At 38.8% G+C, this 19,389-nt stretch overlaps 1 protein-coding gene across 40 annotated transcripts in view; it reads right to left on the minus strand.

The window, feature by feature from the left end:
* The window catches only part of RBFOX2 (RNA binding fox-1 homolog 2), a 293,230-nt gene that overhangs the window by 10,720 nt on the left and 263,121 nt on the right, over positions 1 to 19,389 (minus strand). For 13 of the 40 annotated variants that reach the window (XM_059886356.1, XM_059886353.1, XM_059886352.1 and 10 more), the window contains 7 exons: positions 17,656 to 17,748; positions 14,796 to 14,856; positions 11,754 to 11,807; positions 11,501 to 11,595; positions 10,253 to 10,395; positions 6,540 to 6,579; positions 1,389 to 1,420 (listed from right to left, as the gene is read on the minus strand). In XM_059886356.1, the coding sequence (XP_059742339.1) occupies positions 1,389 to 1,420; positions 6,540 to 6,579; positions 10,253 to 10,395; positions 11,501 to 11,595; positions 11,754 to 11,807; positions 14,796 to 14,856; positions 17,656 to 17,748 (518 nt within the window). Of the gene's footprint in view, positions 1 to 1,388; positions 1,421 to 3,567; positions 3,611 to 6,539; positions 6,580 to 9,664; positions 9,767 to 10,252; positions 10,398 to 11,500; positions 11,596 to 11,753; positions 11,808 to 14,795; positions 14,857 to 17,655; positions 17,749 to 19,389 lie in introns of those variants that run through there. The other 27 variants (XM_005206788.3, XM_005206787.3, XM_015471162.3 and 24 more) reach the window with 14 other exon arrangements.

Here is a 19,389-nt window from a genome sequence, read left to right on the forward strand (position 1 = left end):
ATTCTCCCCCAAAGCGGTAATGTTACTGTTGATCAAGTCAATTTTAAATGGATCAGGCTGTGGGAAAGAAGGCTCCTTCCAAACCAGAAGGGAATGCAGATAATCTACCTCCAGTCCTTTCCTTTTGCTCAAAGTGAACTCTTGACTCCGGAGCCTGAGCTTGATGAGGGCCTTTTGCCATTCAAAATCAGGAGCAGGACAGAGATGCAAGTATTTTATTGGTAACAAAAGGCTCAAGAAGAATGTCAAGAGAATTTTAAGAAGCTACATCAATTTGTTTTTTTTTTTTTAAAAAGCAGATAATATTTCCACATGTCTCCTAACTACTTTAGGATAATGGTGCTATAGACAGGCTTTTTTAGGAGGAGGGATCTACTTTTAGGACAGGAAGTAATATCCTAATTAACTTGTTAATTTCATCCATGACTACCCCCACATCACACAAGCTAAATTACATGTCACGGATTTACTCCTCTTAGATGTATTCTTAGTCCAAAGTATTTCTGATGGTGCTTTCAATTGGTTATTCAACAATGTGTCTCACCATAATATAAGCCAGTGAACATTCAGGTATATTTATTTCCAGTTTGGATGCTGGAAGGCATAAAGCATCCAGGCGGAGAAACCATTTTCTCAACTTTCACTTCTATGAGCAAATCTGAAGTTGTTTATGGAACATGAGAACAAAGTGCAGTTTGAAACACCAAGGGCTTCATTGCTGTTTCTTAGGTTTTTCAAAAAGAACAAGGGTGGGGGAAGGGGTAGGAGAGACAGGGTTCAGGCGTGGGGAAGGGGTATGGCGCCACATTTATTAATCACATTAAAAACTAAGCATGCCAACATCTGGAGCTAGAACGACCAGCAAAATCACCACGTTCAGACTCGGATTGGCTAACTCTATCTATCCCAGCATTCTCTTGGGACAGCGGTTCGCCCTAGGCTCTACCACAAGCTCGGTGAAGTACACAGCCTCAATTACTAGAGCGTGCAGCCACAACGACCTGGTATTACGGAAACAGTCAGTCACCACTCGAGTTAACATTCCAGACCCTAACGACTGGCCCTCCCAGCCCAGAGAAAGAGCCAATCTGGCCCGCCCGAGCCCTGGCCCACACCACGATGTTAATAATTATAACAAGCAGTAACCCATCTGTTATATCAGAGAAGGGAACAGAGACTCCACTGAGAGATTTAGAGTGAGATGTTAACATTTCTTCAGCTGACTGCACAAACAAACAAACAAAAAAAGAGGAGAAATAATTCATTTGGAGATATGAAGTCATGAGATAGCTGATGTGTATTGCTTTGAACCATGCACCAATGCAAAACTGAAGCAACCATTAATAATAAAAATTAAAAAGGACATATGTATTTACACACAATCAGACCTGTTTGATCTGAAGCAGTTTGCAGATTCTATCTGTGTGTGATTTGAAATAAAACAAAAAATGGGGATTAGCATGGCCACAGCACACCCTAATGTCGGAGGGCAGACACAGACAGCTTTTTGGAAACTGACAGCTGGATAAATCTGGCATGGCTAAGCCTGGTCCAAATATTCCACACGCCCCTTACAAACAATTACTTTCTCATTCCTTTGTAATTCATTCTGAATGACTCCTAATGCTCCCAACTGGGGCAGCCCAATGCTATACCACTTCCCTAGTCAATCTTCCTGATTCACTTCTGACCCGCAGTGCTCACTTGTATGCCTGCCCTCTGTCAACACCCAGACCTACTGATCCAGTGTTCTAAAATATTTCCTGTGTTTAAGCATTCTATCTTTTCACATTTCTGTAACACATCCCTGCCTTCAACTTCTAGTTTTTTCAAATGAAAATGCTGTTACCTTTAAGATCCTTTTGTTGTTGTTGTTAAACTCTCACTTTTCCACTGCTCAGTGTCACCTAGGGACTCCGCTCTGAACCAATTTTGTTGTCTAGTGAACTTTAGAGTGCTGCCACGCCGACCACGTGACTCCTCTGCACAGGCCTGAGCTGTGTTTTAATTAGAACAGAGTGGAAGGGTTCTACAGAACCTCTCCTCTTACACATGGCCTTTCTCTGTCTCCATTTAACCTTCCCTTGTCTTGATTTTAACCTGGCCATTAAGTATATTACTACATTTTTGTTTTAGGATTTACATTAAAACAGGACTTTGGTGAGCATGTGATGTCAAGACACCTTCTTTCTACCTGGAAGACAATGACATTATGTGACACTGAGGAGAAGAATGTATATTTCAAGACCAGCAGACGAATGAAAGCTTGTTCCCTGCATGTGGTGTATGGATTTACATACATAAAGGGATGTAAAAAAGCAAAGGGAGTGGGGGTGGAGGTGGGCAGGCAGGTGGGGAGAATGGCAAGTGTGATGCTTTGAATTACTATAGCAGAGCAGAGATCTAGTCCAACTGGCTTGGGCTTAAGGCTGTGCCTCTGGGGATCACTGTCTTTACATGATTCTAACTCCTTCCTTTCCCTCACTTCCTCCGCTGAGATCCACGGCTCTGGACTGAACTTGTATGAGGAGGGGCTCTTTAGGAGAACAAAGATTCTTTGGTGGCAATATGGCACACTGGATTAAACGTGAGTAATACAGATGTGAATACAAAACTTGTAATAATGATAATATCGTTACTGCTTTTGACTGGGAGACCTTATCTACTTGGAAGAGTAATGAAAAATTTTTAAGGAAAATATTTTAAATTTCTATTATTATTAAACTTGGGGTTAAGGAAAGGAATCTTTATGACCGATTTGGTATCTTCCACTTACTACTTTTATGATAGATAAAAGATGATCTTCAACTGACTAAGCCTTTCAAACACTTTTCTTCTGCTTCTCTATAATCGTTTCACCTCCAGAAGCTTGCTGGGTGGCCACATCAATAGACTAACTGAATTGTGACAAGTTACCTGCTGCTTCCCCTTTTGCTGAGCACCTAGCTACCAGCAAATCGAACAGGGCATTGTAATCCACTGCCCTCACTAATCTGGTTTTAAAGTGAAAAGGAGAGAGGGCTTGGGAAACATATGCTTCCATTTTAGAGTTCTAGTATACCTAGATTTTTAGGACAACTTCAAACTTACATAGCAGCACAGCCCAACTACTACAATGACTTCACAACAGGGGCCAATTTGGGATTCAGAAATCCTGTCTAGACGGATTCTACTTTCTCTCTTTTCTCATTTCTTTCACAGAAGTAAGAAGATATCCCAAATGGCTAAGCTCTTCAAAATATAAAAGACCAGTTTCACACCATGGATAAATGTGATTGACAAACTGAAAGAGGTGGCAGTGATGGCACAGTGCGTGTAACACACCTGGGGCGGACGTGTGGCAATGGGGCGGGAGCACGGAATTTTGGAGGAGGTGCCCTCATGTAAGGAGCTTGACTGGGTGCACTGCTGAGGTAGCAGGCCTTAGATCACACGCTCACAAGTCTTGATTGTCCAAAAAAGCCTCTGTTCCCATCTCTAACGTGGAGCTGGAATGGTTAGTATAATTCAATTTTTTCACTGCAATCCACAATCTGATTGATTGGCAGGTCACACTGGCACTCCTACCTGAGGTATTTTAGCGCTAATGATTGGTTCCTGTAAGACTATTCTATAACAGAACACAGGAAGAGCAGTTCAAAAAACACAGCTGTGGAAGGAAAACAATCATACAAAAAAGCCCGCGAAGGGGCCCACCAGCCTTTTCTTTCCTTTGGATGCAAGCATGCTTTTCACAGGGTGAGAATTAGGAGCAGTTGTTATCCCATTAAAAAAGTGAATTAGGGTGAACGGTGTCTTTCCTACTGATCAGAAAAAGAGGGGGCAGGCAGACACATAATCTACCTGTGACACTCCCAAATCTTAGCGTGGGGAGTCTCTTTACAAGTCATGGGCACGATTGCTAGATCAGTTCTCCAGAGAGGAATGTGCCATGAAAGACACGGGGAGGAAGAAAGTGGCCAGCAGGGGTTATGGCCTAAGAAGAGGACAGGGAGAGATTACAAACAAAACAAAACCAAAAAAACCTACAAAAAATACCTTCACAGTTAATAGCCTAAATTAATGTAGCTTAAATAAAAGCCAGCAATTTAAACTCTTTTTCCCTCATGTTGTCTCCTCAAGTTCAGGTTCAGGGCACTTTTTAGACTAGATAAACCAACCTCTCTATCTCTGATCTTCCTTTCTGAGATAAGAACTAAACATACATTAATAGATTTTCACAGAAGGGAAAATGTACAGAGAGAAGCAGAAACAAATTCAACATAAAATGATAGGGGTTTTTATTGTTGCTCTTTGTGTGTTTTTTTAAAGAAGCCTCCTTTGCCACCTCACACATGGGGTGGGGAATGTGCAGTTGTAAAAGCTGTACTCAAAGTTAACTCTAAGCCTCACTCAACAGTTCCCACCTCATGTTTTCCGGTTTTCCATTTGTGGGTTTGGGTATCATTTCAGCACTAGTAACCAACTTTTTCTTCTTTCCTCTAAGTAACTAACTGGCTTAAGATAACTAAGAAATAAAAATATCATTAGTATTCAGTCTTTTCATCAACTAGGGGCCACAGATCAAAAAAATGTTTTGGCAAGGTTGCTGAATTACTTCTGTTCAGCTTGATAAGGTTGTTCAATTCATAGATTAAAAAAAAAAAAACAAGAGTATTTTCTTAAGTGCAGAAAAATCATTTCTCTCTTAATAAAGTCACATATTGTAAACTAAGGAAGTGAGAGAACTGTTAACAAATACTCGGTTGGACGACTTAACAAGGTGGAAGGAGGCAAATCTTAATAAGCTAGAAGTACATTACACTTAAGAAATCCCCAAATAAGATATTAGAGAAAAAACAAACTCCAATCCAAGAGGAAGTGTACTCGAATAGACCAGATTTCAAGAAAACTTAAATAACATAAAGGTGAGCTTCATGAGACTATGGAGACTAATGTATATGGGAGGATGTACATGCTTATAAGAGCTTATGTATATACATGTATTTAGAAAAGTACACTCTGGTGTAAAAGTAGGATATATTAATAGTTTCCTAATCCTCAAGTTTCACCGTGAGCATAAGAAAAAGAGATCTTTCATTTACTTCTTGAAGACCATTAGAGGAAAGATGTGGATTTTAACTAAATTACTATGAGAGGTAATGAAATATTGATTATTTGGGTTTTATGCTTGGATAAACAAACAATTTCGGTAATGTGGGTGTCACAATCTAAGAAACATATCCACAAAGTGAGGAGGCTGGACCAAATCATGGCTAAGGTTCCTTCAAGCATGTGTTCAAGTCTACTCTGAAGGTCTGCTCTAAACGGGCCAGGTGTGTACACCCCCCCACTTTATCTCAGAGAACTGCTCTCTCCTGTCTACTTTCAGCAATACAGAATGCATACTCCACATGCATTCTGAAAGGGCATTAATGTTTTAAGATTGCTGGGAATCTCTGGCAGACTGTTCAAACAGTTCATTAAAAAGGTATCCTTATTGACTTTGGAGAAATTAGGGTAGAGAAATCATTTCCAGACAATTCTACACTGTGCCCAAAGAATCATTTCATGCTGACAAGTATTTCTCAGGAAATGATTTCTTAACAATGTGGGTAGTTAGACTAAGCATGCATTCAGAAAGAGATTTTTGGAGAGAGGTCCTAATAAAAGACTTGCAAAACTCAAAAACTTGACTCTTTTGTCAGGTTAGATCATTTTGTCCATATTTTAAATAACATGTGACCACCAGTCATAAGACTCAAGCTATAGCTAGACAGTTTAAATACTGGAGAGTAATAAAGGTGTTACCATGGCTGGTCAAATCAACAAATCTTGTATGAGTCAAACGTTTGTAGAAGAGTGTAGGTTGCTAACGATGCCATCTGTCTCCTTCTAGATGGCTCTTAAAGAAAGGGCCCCACTGGCTATGGACCTTCTGATACAGAAAAGCCTTCTGCACTGAGTATTTGGTTTCCTCTCATTCCTACCCACTCTCCACTGGCATCAATTCCTCACACCTCACTCTCACAAGACAGTGCTCTCTCAAAGCATGTGAAACAGGAAAACACACATTTCAGGAAGCTTCTTGCCATCTACAGAAATCAAAGCCCTAATGATCTAAAGAGGGATGTGAAATGAAAAGAAAAGCAGAAAAGGGAAAGAGCTGGTTTCAGGCTACGCTGGTCCTGTTATTTATGTATGCACATGAGACGACAGGAAGAAAAGACTTTAAACCTGCTGATCATCTCTCAAGTATATTCGTGAAACACAGAATATCTGTGGGCATAGGGAAGGGAAAAGAATATGTCCAGTAGACTGATTCTAGCAATGACCAGGAAACCCAAAGGCTTAGTTTTTGCACCCAGGGGCAAGCGCAGTGGCAGAGAAGCATGCTTGCATTCTTAAATATATAAATATATATATATCCACAAGGAAAAATAAAATAAAAATTAAATAAACTATATTAAAAAAAAAAAAAAACCAAACCAAAGAAACAGAAAAAAAAAGGCTGGCTTGTCAGGGGATGGGGACGAGAAGGCCCCGGTGTGTGTACTTACATAGAGGTCAGCACCGTAAAATCCGTCCTGGTAAACCACACTGCAGAAAATCCACACAAAAACAAAAACAAAAAAACAAAAGAACAGAAACACATTCCGGTTATTGAGGACGGCAGCATGCACATGCGCTCTACACGGGCAGGTGATGTATGAATACGGACCCTGGGCTGGAGAGGTTGGGGCGGCTCTGAGACAGGCAAGGCAGGGGAGGGCTGCAACCCTAGAAGAAAACGCCTGCCAATCTAGTAACTAGAGTGGGATGAGAGCAATAAAGAGCATCCCCAGAGGGCCAAGTATAGCTATGGAGAACCTGCTGGATTGGAAACACCAACCTTTCATATTGAGAGTATTAAAAAAAATGAGCTTGTCCTAAGAGGACGTTTTTCTTTTCAAAAGGGGTGTGTGTATGTGGGGGTGGGGGCAGGGTTTGTGCAGAGAGGGGTTAAATATGAAAAAAAGAAAAAACAAAAACAAAAAACCCCCAAAGAATCCCACTAGGGCAGGACCTGTATGCAAAGTATGCTTCAACATTATGTTTAGTATTTTGTTATCAGTTTCAGAGAAACGTAGAAATTCTTTTCTGATATCCATACATCACCTGCTTTTTACCCTGCACATTAGACATGCGATAAGATTTGGCTGATCACACAAGCATGCAAAGTATTATTATTCAGCATTTTAAGAACCAATGCAACACCTCAGAAAAACAAGTCAATCAATTCTGACCAAAGTAAACAGAGAAATGTAATTAAAAAAAAAACACAACCAAAAATACCCACAATGCATTGCTTTCACAAGCAGAGATAATGAGCTAAAGGTTAAGGTGATTGGTCCAAGGTCCAAGAATTGAAAGGTGCAGTGGGGATCCCAGATAGTAACAATATAATCCAGAGTGGGAGGAGTAACTGGAAGACTTTAAGGGTTCTTTTTTGACCATAAGAATATTCATGGAATTCTGAAAAATACAGTTGATAACTGAGGTTCTGGGCATGACTTGTTTTATTTAAATGAATAAAATCGAGAAGGTAGCTTGATTAGGAATAAAAAGATCTATTTTCCTGTTTAGAAAATAAATTTGTATTGAACAACAAAAAAAATACACCATTCTGTTTTTAATCCTAAGTGACACTAAACTATTATAATCAAGATATAGACTTCAAGCCTTTTGAGCTATTTTGTGCGTATAATTTCCCCAAAACTTTATTTTGGGACCAAAAGACAGAATAGCAGTAGAGAAAAAAAGATAAGAGTCTTTTCACTAAATCAAGATTTGGTTATTTAAAATTAAAAGATCTGTTTATCATTTATTCAACTAAACAAGCTGGAAATTTTCACTACTACCTTCTCTGCTATAATAAACAAGCTAGCAAGTGAGGTTATCAAGTCATAGTTTTAGTATGAATATGAAAATAATTTATTTTTTACAGGTAGCTATAAAGTTTCTGAACTCAACTTCCAGTGAGGTTCTGCTGTATTTATAGGATAGTACGATCACACTTTGTGATGCCCCAATTATTCTGTGCCTTTGTATTAGTACACAAGAGGCAAATCAAATTCACCTCTGAGGCCATTTAGATAAATTCTGTCCATTTTCAGTCTCCAACTGCAGCTAAAATCTGAGGTTAGAAAATAATCTGCCTCTCAACTGCATTTTAGTAAAAAAGAGACTTGTTTATAATGAGAAGGCTGATAAAATGCCAAAGCATTGATGCCAAGTGGTGACTAATTAACCTTCAACTATTTTAGTATGGGGAAATAGGCAAAGTTCGAAAATATTTCTTCTATAGAGAAGAGTGGTGGCATTAAAAACATGAGTAAGTTTTATGCTAAACTGTATCACTCATTGGGAATATTCACCTAAATCTAGAAGAATTCCAATATTCCCTATATCAAATGCCACGAGGAGGCTAGAACACAATGATTAATGATGAAATTAGTTCACTAAGCTAAAAAGCAATTTTAGGCCATTCCCCATAAAATACTGGACTTATTCCTTGCCATCTTCCATGTAAACAGGTGGTTTAGTTAATAAAAAATAAAACATGGGAAATTAGTGTTCAATGTAATGCACAGAAATTGATGTAATTAGACATAAAGGTAAAGTATCTTTGAGCAAATATATACCTGACACAGACTTGGTAGAGAATGGGTTTTCAAGTTTGGCCAATATACTGAAATGACCTATATTGAATAGGAACGAATTCAACCACTTGATAAAGTAACTCAGGAATATTACAAAATACAATCCCATGTTTCTGGTAAGCAGTATCTCTTTGCAAACAGGACAGTACGATCTTTTGGACTGAAATGGAAGACGCTTTGTAAACAATTTTCCTAGTGTGTAGAACATCCAAGGCTCAGTTTTACGTTTTACTTGAATATTTCTTGATGAAACAATATTGTATCTTTAGTCACTTCTTTAAAAGGAGATGTCAGAGGTTGAAGGTCAAAGGTCAAGTTGAGAGGGAAAAAAGGATAAAATTAAAAGTAAGTAATGGCAGAAGATGGAGATGATGGAATGCATGGGATTTAAACATCTATAGACTGCAAACAAAGGTTTATTTCTAAAGTAGTTCCCCTTCTAGTGGCTTCTGGAGCCTGCCAATTTCAACACCCATATTTGTCTTGTCTGATAAAAATGTTTTAATTCTGTGTAATTGAGGACCCTGAATGGCATGTCCCTTTGGTCTATGACTAACTACTAAATTAGTACACCTCACAGTCAATTTTGCTGTCAGAAAAGGACCTACAAAGGAGGCTCTTTCCCTTTACATTTTTACTAAGTAGCAATGAACAGGCTGCTCTGCCACTGTTTATTCTTCAGTAAGTATATGCGAAAAAAACCTGTCACAGGCAGAAAAAAGAAGAGGAACACAAACGTCACAACTTTGAAGAAAGTCCTGATACAACTAACTTATAAAAGTCCACTTTTTATATAAAAATATACATTGTAGGCTGGCCTTGAGAAACAACGGAAATCAAAACCTGCCATCTTCACTCCTTCTCCCCCATATTCAGTAACAAAGGATTTATTTGTTGCTATGGAATCATTCCACTGCATGAGACACCCTCCGTACAAAAATCAAAGGGTGAAGGATGCTCAGCTCCGTTAGTTGTTTACCATCATTCAGAAGCCAACTGTGGTTTAATTCTTCCTACTTCTCCCTTTCTCCCTTGATTCAATTGGACTTGGTTCATCTTTGAATTAACCTCTTTTAATCCGTCTCCTACAAAGAAAGCAAATCCATTGTGGGTAACTAGCTCTGCTGCTCACCACCAGGCAGTGAAACCACAAGGGAGGGCACATGTGAGAGCCTCAGCCCAGCAAGGGTGGTGGGGAGGGGTGAGCCCAGCAGACGCAGTCTTGCGCTACAATCTTGAGCTCCTAGTTTGGTTTTCTGCAGGAGTGTTAATCCAAATTCGTGCGATGCTGAGTGAACTCCATGCCAACACACTGCTAGTGAACACAAGACAGTTCTGGCTACCGTCTTAAGCCACTACTGTGAGGGCTTAAGGTGGCCAAGATGAAGATTTATATAATGCATTGATATTCTGTTACATTCTGACAATGGTATGGTTCTTGTCATCTAATCTGTTAATTTGCAAATATTCAAAGAATCTCTACTATGTGGCACGGCAACATCCTAGAAGTTATAAGAGGGCCATGGTATTCTGGTTTTATCCAGTTGCTTATTTGGGAATCTACTGCTTACCCTGGATAGGCGGGAATGGCTGCTGGAGGTACCGCTCGGACTGCGCCATATACCGTCCGCCCTCTGCCCCTCAGGTGGGCTCCTCTGAAAGCGGCCGCCGTGGTGGCTGCAGTTGGGTAAGGGAAGCCAGGAACTAAAGGGAGACCCAAAATATGACAGAAATGTCAACTTGCATTCAGCAGCACGTATAACATCACAACCTGCTATACAACAATTACAGGAAAGATGAAAAGATACCCCCACATTACAACTTTTCCCAAAATGAAATGGAAATATACGATATGCCATAACTCATTGACACCATGCCTCACTTATCACAAATCATGAGTTTCTTTGTTCCTTCCCAATTTTGGCCTTACAATGCAAGCTGATGAGAAATAGGTCAAGAAACTCGAGAACTGCTGCCATAATGCAGACAAGACTTTTCATTTCTACAGCCAGTTTAAGTTGTTTGATATAAACTCTTTCACTGACTGATTATTAATCTTATTTCAGATGTTATTACATCAATTTAAATAATTATTTTTCATAAGAATATCCTTTTGTGCTTTGACATGCTGCCACATTCCAAGGCACACTAAATAGTCTCAGACACGTCATGAGTCCACCTTTCTCTTTATCTAACATGTTTCAATCCAGAAATGAGAGGTGAGAAGGAAACTGCCTCTCCCCTGCAGCCTTGTGTGCTTTCAAGAGGCAGACATTCTCTAAGGGCCTGTTTTAAGTGTGCTATCCTCTGGAAAGCATGCGGGGACATTGATTCCATATCCACTGAACTCTGTTTAATTATATCTCTTGCTGGAGCTAAATAGCTCAGGTCAAAATGACTTTAGAGATACCAACAGAGCTGAGAATAATCAATAAAACTGGAGCGGCATTTGAGTGGTATTCTATTCAAGCCCAGAGCTGACTTGCAGATAGCATGTACAACACGTTCCACCAATAATCCCTTCTTTGTTTGCTTCATTACAAAGTGCAGAACTAAAATTTTCTTTATGTGTCCTCATCCTCTTCTACCTTTTCCGACTATTTGTGCTTTGTGGCCATCTTAACATTTGATCAAAAAGATTCTAGCACAGGCTAGTAAGATTCTAGCATAGGACAGGGCATTAATGATAGTATTTAACTCTCTCATGAATGCCTCCTTTTCAGTTACGTGTATTTGGGGGGACAAAAGGACCAGTACCTCACTGTTTACTCACAACAGTCAAACTCTCAAACTCCAAGCCAGGTCAACATAGGCTACTTACTGATTAAAGGAATGTAAGTGTTGATGCCCCCTCTTCCTGACAGGGGCACGGCTGCGTCGTTGCCTAGGGACACATCTGCTTGGAAGCTGGATGCTAAGTGTATTTAGGAAATGAAAAGGTGCAAAAAGATTACTAAGGAGTAGGAAAGTGAAAAACAATAGATTTATATATATATATATATATATATATATATAAATATAAATATAAATATATGTAAATAGCACAAATGGAAAAATTAGCTTAAATACTACCTGCATACAACTCAGGGCCATATACAGCTCCAACTACTGGGCTTAATTTCCAACCTGAAATGGAAGAGAGGACAGTGAGCAAATGTTTATGACTACATGAGGAACAGACAGAAGGTAAAGGAGGGCTTCAGATGCTCTGGATTCATTCTTGCCTGGTACCATCTTCTTTTTAGGATGCCGGTGGGGGTTTACATGAGAGGGTGATGGTATTTTTGGACCTGACCCTCTTTAAGCAGGACTAGCACAGTGAAAGGATAATGAAGATTTGGCAGAGGGAGAGGTGGTAGGGGAAAGAGGAGGTGAGAAAAAAATTGGAAGGGAGGAAGGAAGGAAGATGGAGAGGGAATGAGAGAAGGAAAAAGAAATACAAATAAATCCTGGGGGTTTTGTATACTGTCTCTCACAGAACTGCTAAATGACCTAGTCCTTGTTTAGAAGAAGGGAAAAAGGCACAATATATGGAATTTGGTATCCCACTGTGATGCACTGTCTTATATATCATCTTGACATTGTTTACTACTCTAGCTGTTTTATTATAAAACAGTATCCTTTGACTGAGTTCAAATCTGACCTGGACCTCTGAACTCCCTGTTCATTTATTTATAGCATGCTAATGGTATTCTGGGTAAACGGAAATTTTCTTTCATTGGGATTTCCCATTGGGATTTCACTGGAGTTTAACTAAGTCACAAAGGAGAGACATGCAATGATAAAATTCAAGGTATGTTCCTAACTTTGGTGCATGTCTTCTGAGATTTTAATTTATAAGAAGCATATGTACATTAATCAGACTTTTAAGCTAAAGAATATAAGACCACTACAGAACATTAGTGTAAATATTTTAAGTATTTCTAAACAACATTAGGTTTGATGTCACTTTAATTTCTACATTTCCTTTTTTATATTTATAGGAATATGGTAAGTGGTAAAAAAAAAAAAAAGAGAGAAATGTTCTATTGCCCACTGATAGAGTAGCATTCTACATGAAAAAGCTTAATAAGTATTTCTTGAATTTTATCATTTTATAACATTTATAAAATTTTTATAAATAAATAAAGCCATTTTATTTTTCTGAAAAATTGGCCCTTTGGTTTTTATAACATTGTAACATTGTGTCACTGCTACTCTATAAATATGTGACTGGAAAGATGAAAAGGCCAATCACCAGATTTAAATGACTATAAGCAAAGACATTACTCAAGAGAAAACCCATTCATTTGGAATCATTCCAATCCCCCATTCATTATTTCATGTGCTTATAGACATGCCTCTTCACTATTCTGCATGAAAATTTCAAAATTTGTCTTCAAATCCTACTGGAGTTGTAAAAGCACCAATGTTCTGCATTGTTAGACAAGTCAGGAGACTCAAAGCCAGTAAGAACATGCTGAGAATTCACCAGAAAGCACCTAGCGTGCTCTTCGCAGAATCTCTAACACAGCAGCTGAAGGTTTCTAAAGTCTGCCTCCAGTAGGCTTGAGTAGTGATTTAGAATAATATTAAAAAGTGAACTTTTCCTTTTCTATCAGTGGCACTACTACTTAAGCACTCCCTTTAAATGCGTACAATGGATGCACATGATAATAATGGAATACTGTCAACAAAAGCTTGAATATGTTTAGTTTTGTACACTTTACAATGTATTTTTACGGGCGTTTATGTCACTTGATTTTCACAAAACTGAAAAAGAGTGATAAGACAGACACCACTTCTGGGACAATGAGCAAGTATCAATATTATATTTCCCTGGGCTTTACTTCCTGAAGAATAAGCTAAGAGGGCTGGATTTTGATGACTTCTAAAGAAGAGCCTGGTGGTGCTAAAATTCTGGCTGCCACTTGATAGTGGTGAAAACAGAAATGGGTTGGGAAACTGGCCCACTGTCACAGAGTAAAATGGAGAGACAGATTAACAGGAGAGTTCCTGTCTTCTCAATTCGTCAGTAGCTCTGTCTGTCCCACTGGATCTAAAGGGAATCCGACATACTTTGTCTCTCCTTATTTTGTTTAAGTTTGATTTTTAAAAAATCAAAATTGCAAAAACTTGTTTTTGTGAAGCAGTGAAAAGAAGAAAACAAAATGTAACTTGGAAGGTGACGGTATCCCAAGATATACCACTAGTAAAATGTCTAAGGAAAATGCAAGTTATGCTAATAAATGCAAGGTATACTATACTCTATTTGAAAAGCTGAGCTACACATATTTATTGAAGGCCAACTAATACACTTCTTCTTGACTTAAGACATTACCAGCACATACTATCATACTCTAGCAAAAGAGGGAGAAACTCTTCTTTTTACTCTAGATAAAATCTCATGCAGAACTCTAAAATATACAATGTGAATGAGGTTCTTCAAAGTAGAGCCATGGGCCTCAAGACCCAGTCCATTCAGTTTTCTTTCCCCTCCAAAGATGGTCCTGTGGAACACAGTGTGCAAAACTACTCTTGTGCTATAGATTAAAATTATATCCTGTCTTACTCAGGCAACATGAATCTAGATTAACGTTGACAACTGAAGCAGAAGTTCTGTTTTTGTTAAATAAAATATTTATAGAAAAATTCCCTCTTAATGAGAAACATTTATACAACTCACTACATAACATATAACCATGAAATATAAAATACTTTTATTTTTACACACACACATACCCCGTGGCTATTACCTCTAGAGCATTCCTTTAAAAGGAGAACAAGAGGTCAAGAATTATTCCACTCATATTCAGATAAGTAAGATCTTGAACAAGCCTAACATATTACAAAGAACTTCAGCAGCTAAAAGAGGGTTTTGAGCAGAAATCTCAAATGACATGTTCACACTATATAACATGGATTTTACTGAGACTAAGACTGTAATAATTAAAAAAACCAAAAAGGTAATTTATAAAAATTAACTCTGCCAGGTAAAAAAAATACTACAATGTACATGAAAAAAATTGAAGACTGAAATCAAGAAGTCTTTGATGTTTGTGAAAAGTTCATATATCTATACAAGAATAGATGACGTAAGTGACATTTTTCTGAAGATGATTCGTAACCTCTTACCATTTGCATATGGTGTGACCATCTTCTTATTGGTCATTACACGTGCTGTAGCATTATTCACCTACAGGTACAAAGTAGAAAGGGGGGACAGGGAGGAAGGAGACCACATTAGGGAACATGGAGGTGCTTATTCAATAACAAAGTATTCAGTTTACAATGCAAATTTCAGAGATAATTTATTTAAATAATTAATATAGCAATATAAAATATTAATATATAGTATTTTAATTAAAGTGTTCATTAAATGAGGCTAACAAGAGTAAAATACAGTTTCTTGGTCTTCAAATGGAAAACTAGGGCAACTTTACCATCTAGGACTCCAAAGAAAAAGTACATTTGCAAGTTCTTTGGAGATCTTTTAACAGAGAAGTCTCTGCACTGAGGAAATTACGGAAAAAATTGGAAAGAGCCCTGTTTGCATGTGAACTTTGAAGTTCATTAATAAAACAGAGGCTTGCTATATTGGTTCAGGAAACAGATTTACAGGAAGATAGGAGAAAAAAATCTGTGGATCTGATCATTGTTTACATGCTTGTATAAAATTTTACTGTTTGGAAAAAAAAAGTATAGGAACTTAAATTCCTATGTTGACAGGTTTTAGGACTATTTTGAATTTTCTAGATTATGTGCCCTACTCATTTAAGAAGAAAGTTTTCAGAAGGCTGTTGAATCAGGCACTTAAAAAGAATTGAAAAAAAAATAAAGCTTTATGTTTCTTTTGTTTTATGGTACTCTCTACCCTCATTACAGAACTGCATAATTAAAACATTCTCAGTGCTAAGGTAAAGAGGCATTATAAAGATGGTGCTGATAAAGAAAAGATGAATGGGGCTTGGAAGCCAGGATCCTGTAGTCAGTCCAGTGTCAGAATCAGCTTCCAAGTTCTTGCAAGGAGGGTAGAGTCTTACCATAGAACCTGGTTATACACTATGTTGTCAGGTACATAGAAACAGACCAGTTTTTAAAATAATTATAAAACATAAAAATTATACAAAATATGTTTTATTTCACTCTGGGGATTTATATTATGTTAAATTTGAATAGCAATAAATTTGCTAGCAAAAACTCCACCAATTTTAGGTGAAGTTGGAACCAAAACTGTTTTGTGTTTTTTTAAGATTGGTATAGTGATCACCTTCCTATGTGAGGAAAAGAGCTTGAAACTTCATTTACTCTAGTTTGCCCACAAAATCATACCAACATTTCACATTTAAAAAGAAAGAATGGGATACAACAATGATGAGACTGAGAGCATGCAGTTAAAAAACACACACACACAAATAAAAGAAAGAAAAAAAACAATCAATTTTGGAAAGACGGGAGAAAGTGAAGAGCGAGGCTCTCACAGACAAGGATTAGAATGGGGCAAGAGCTTCTACTAGCTGCTAGAGCAGAAAGCACCCAAGCACTTAAAGGAAAAATGGCCAGAACCAATCAGAAACCACCAGTCAGCAAAGAGACCAATAGCTGCACAGAACAGAGAAGGGGCGGGGAGGACTAGGGAGGAGGATAGGAAGAGAGAGTGGGTCAGGAGAACAAAACGCAAGGGAAGAGAAGAGAGAAAGTCAGGAAGGCTGTCACGGGCAGGAGAGAGAGCTGTCAAGGGCAAAGAAGGGACAGTCATAGCTACAAACAGAGGTCTGGGAAAGAGGAAAAGGAGGAAAGGAAGTAGGGGCAGGAAGTGCATTAATAAAACCAGCCAAACTGGAGTTCAGTAACTCTGAGTAAGATGTGCAAGGGGAAAAAAATCACCATGACGTCAGTACTCAAACAGCTCAGACGGCTACAAAACAATATGTACATCCAGAGTCCAGGCGGCATTACTCAACAGCATTGAAAATAAAAGGGGGAAAGGAAAAGGAAGAGGAACAAGTCAAATCACATTTTGTAGTGTTAATGTGAGATGGCAGATGGACTTTTTCTTTCTTATTTGTTTGTAATTACATTTTTAAAAAGCTTCTTCTCCAGTGCTTTGGTTTCACTTACCGCCAACGGGCACCATCGCCAGCATTGTGTATAGTTACCATGGAAAGAGTGAGTCAAGTGAAGGGCCCTAAATGCTAAACCATTGGAAAGGGAGGGGGGAAAAAAAGCAAAATATGCAGACATCTTACTCAAAATGGTGGCTTTTATATTTCATACTTTTAAAAACTGGGAAAGGGGAAAGGAGCCAGTTAACCTTCACTGCGTGATGAAAAGGGCCAGTGAGTACCAGGTGGCCAACTCAGTCTCAGTTTTAGTGCATGCTACAGGTGGCCACCCAACCCTCTGCTGGAGAATTTAATCCAGTAATTGCTGAAATTCTGGATATTAAATATATTTAAAAACCACATGAGTTTTGGATTCTTTCCTCCCTACCTCCCAACCTCTAAGATCTTTTATTCCTTACTTATTACACGCAGGTGGAGGCAAACTGGACTCCCAAGAGAGACAGGATACTGGCTGGCCCCTTGATTCATTACAGGACACATTTCTAAACTGGACAGTTTTTAGACGTTTTCAACGTTAGTTTTATTTTGGCCTGATTACAGGACTTCAGAGTCTCGCAAACTGAAGCAAAGGAAAAAAATCAAAAGAGTAGAAGGATGAACATCTCGGAGGAAAAAAGTAAATGAAATCAAATACATATACATTCGCACACAGGTAAATTGAAAGGAAAACCCCCAAACAACCAAAAATGGGGGGGAGGGAGAATAGAAGTGTTACTTTTACAGCATTTTAGTGCAAGAAAGTGAAGGACACAGAGACACAATACACACACCACAAACAAGACAGGGTTCCAAATGTGAAATAAGTGAGGCAATACATAAAAAGAGAAATAAAAATATAAACCAGAAGTTGAATTATTGAAGACATGCACCTCGATTTTACGGCCCTCTACCACGGTGCCGTGTAATTTCTCCCTGGCCCTGTCTGCATCAGCACTATTCTCGAAAGTTACGAACCCGAATCCCTGCATGCAGCGGGAGAAGGGGGGAAAACATGCACATCGTTATATTGAAGTACTCATCTCTTGGTAAATAGAAAAAAAATATCACAGTATGAAACTGACGTCAGCAACAACTCAGCAATACTCTCCCAAAGTCACATTGTTGGTCCATGCATGTTTTGTAAAGGGAAATGAAATCCAATAAAAGGATAAAGAACTATAGTAGTAGTGATAATAGTAATAATGTGATTAACAACAATAATAATAATGAAATAAAACAAAAAGCATGTGAGGCCAGACCAAAACTGAGGTATAGAGTTACTCGGGTCAAACTAGTCAACTGAGAATCTGAACATTTAAAAATAATCCTATCTTTCTCATTTCATGTTGTTAATGTACATGTCCCTTTATCTAATACTAAAAAATAATCAAATCTATTATTCCTCAGCAACTTCTATATGAAGCTTGATATTTGGGTGCCAGCTTCATAAAATGCATTTGTTAGGAGGTCTAACCATTTTAGCTCCACTTGGCCTATGGCTTACAGCACCATCAATTCCTCTGGGAACGGAATAATTTAAGACATAGTGTGGATATTTGATTCATGGGTACTGGGTATGGGAGAAGAGAGCACTCATGTTCGTCTAAGCAAATGAAAAGACCATTAGGCAGTGGTCAATTATAACTTTTCTTCAATGTGAATTTTAAACAAACAGATTGACACAAGAGTAAGAATATGTTCAGCTGGAGTTCAGAAACTGCTTATCCAGATCTGCCTAAATTATACATCTGTTGAAGCCTACTCAACGTGTTTGTTTTTTTCCATATGTAGAGAGAAAAGGAATAGTCAAAAGACAGTGGGAATGAGATCTAGTTAGTGACATGAACTGCATACTATTCAACAGGAAAGAATACCACAGAACAGCAATAGGATTAATTTATTTGTCCACCATAGACGCTGGAAAACAAACAGACCATGAAGCTTTAATTCGTCAAGCAGAAAACGCAGGAGGCCGGGGAGCGGACCCACTGTGCGCCTTTGTGAGTATGTGCGTGTGCTGTCGCTTCAGTCGCCTCGGACGCTGCAATCCTGTGGACTACAGCCGCCGGGCTCCTCAGTCCACGGGACTCTCCAGGTGAGAATACTGCAGTGGGATGCCACTTCCTGTACTTCCTTTGTTCACACGATATCTGAAAAGCCAGTCTGGGTCATCATCCTACTTCCAATTTCAACACCAGCAGGATATGGCAAGTCACTCCAGTTTTCTTGCCTGGAAAATCCCATGGACGGAGGAGCCTGGTAGGCTGCAATCCATGGGGTCCCTGCGAGTCAGACACGACTGAGAGACTTCACTTTCACTTTTCACTTTCACACAATGGAGAAGGCAATGGCAACCCACTCCAGGGTTCTTGCCTAGAGAATCCCAGGGACAGCAGAGCCTGGTGGGCTGCCGTCTATGGGGTCGCACAGAGTCGGACACGACTGAAGTGACTTAGCAGCAGCAGCAGCAGCAGGACTATTTCAAAAAGCACGACATCAGCTTCCTTCTAGGTGCTTTGCCCTTGTCTCTCCACTCAGCAACTATAACAATTTCTCACTATTTACCTCTGTAGAGTGGTAACTTAGAATTTTTGGAGACAGTCTTCATTTTTCAATAGCTTCAC

This window comes from Bos taurus, chromosome 5 (assembly GCF_002263795.3).
Source record: "Bos taurus isolate L1 Dominette 01449 registration number 42190680 breed Hereford chromosome 5, ARS-UCD2.0, whole genome shotgun sequence".
NCBI lineage: Eukaryota > Metazoa > Chordata > Mammalia > Artiodactyla > Bovidae > Bos > Bos taurus.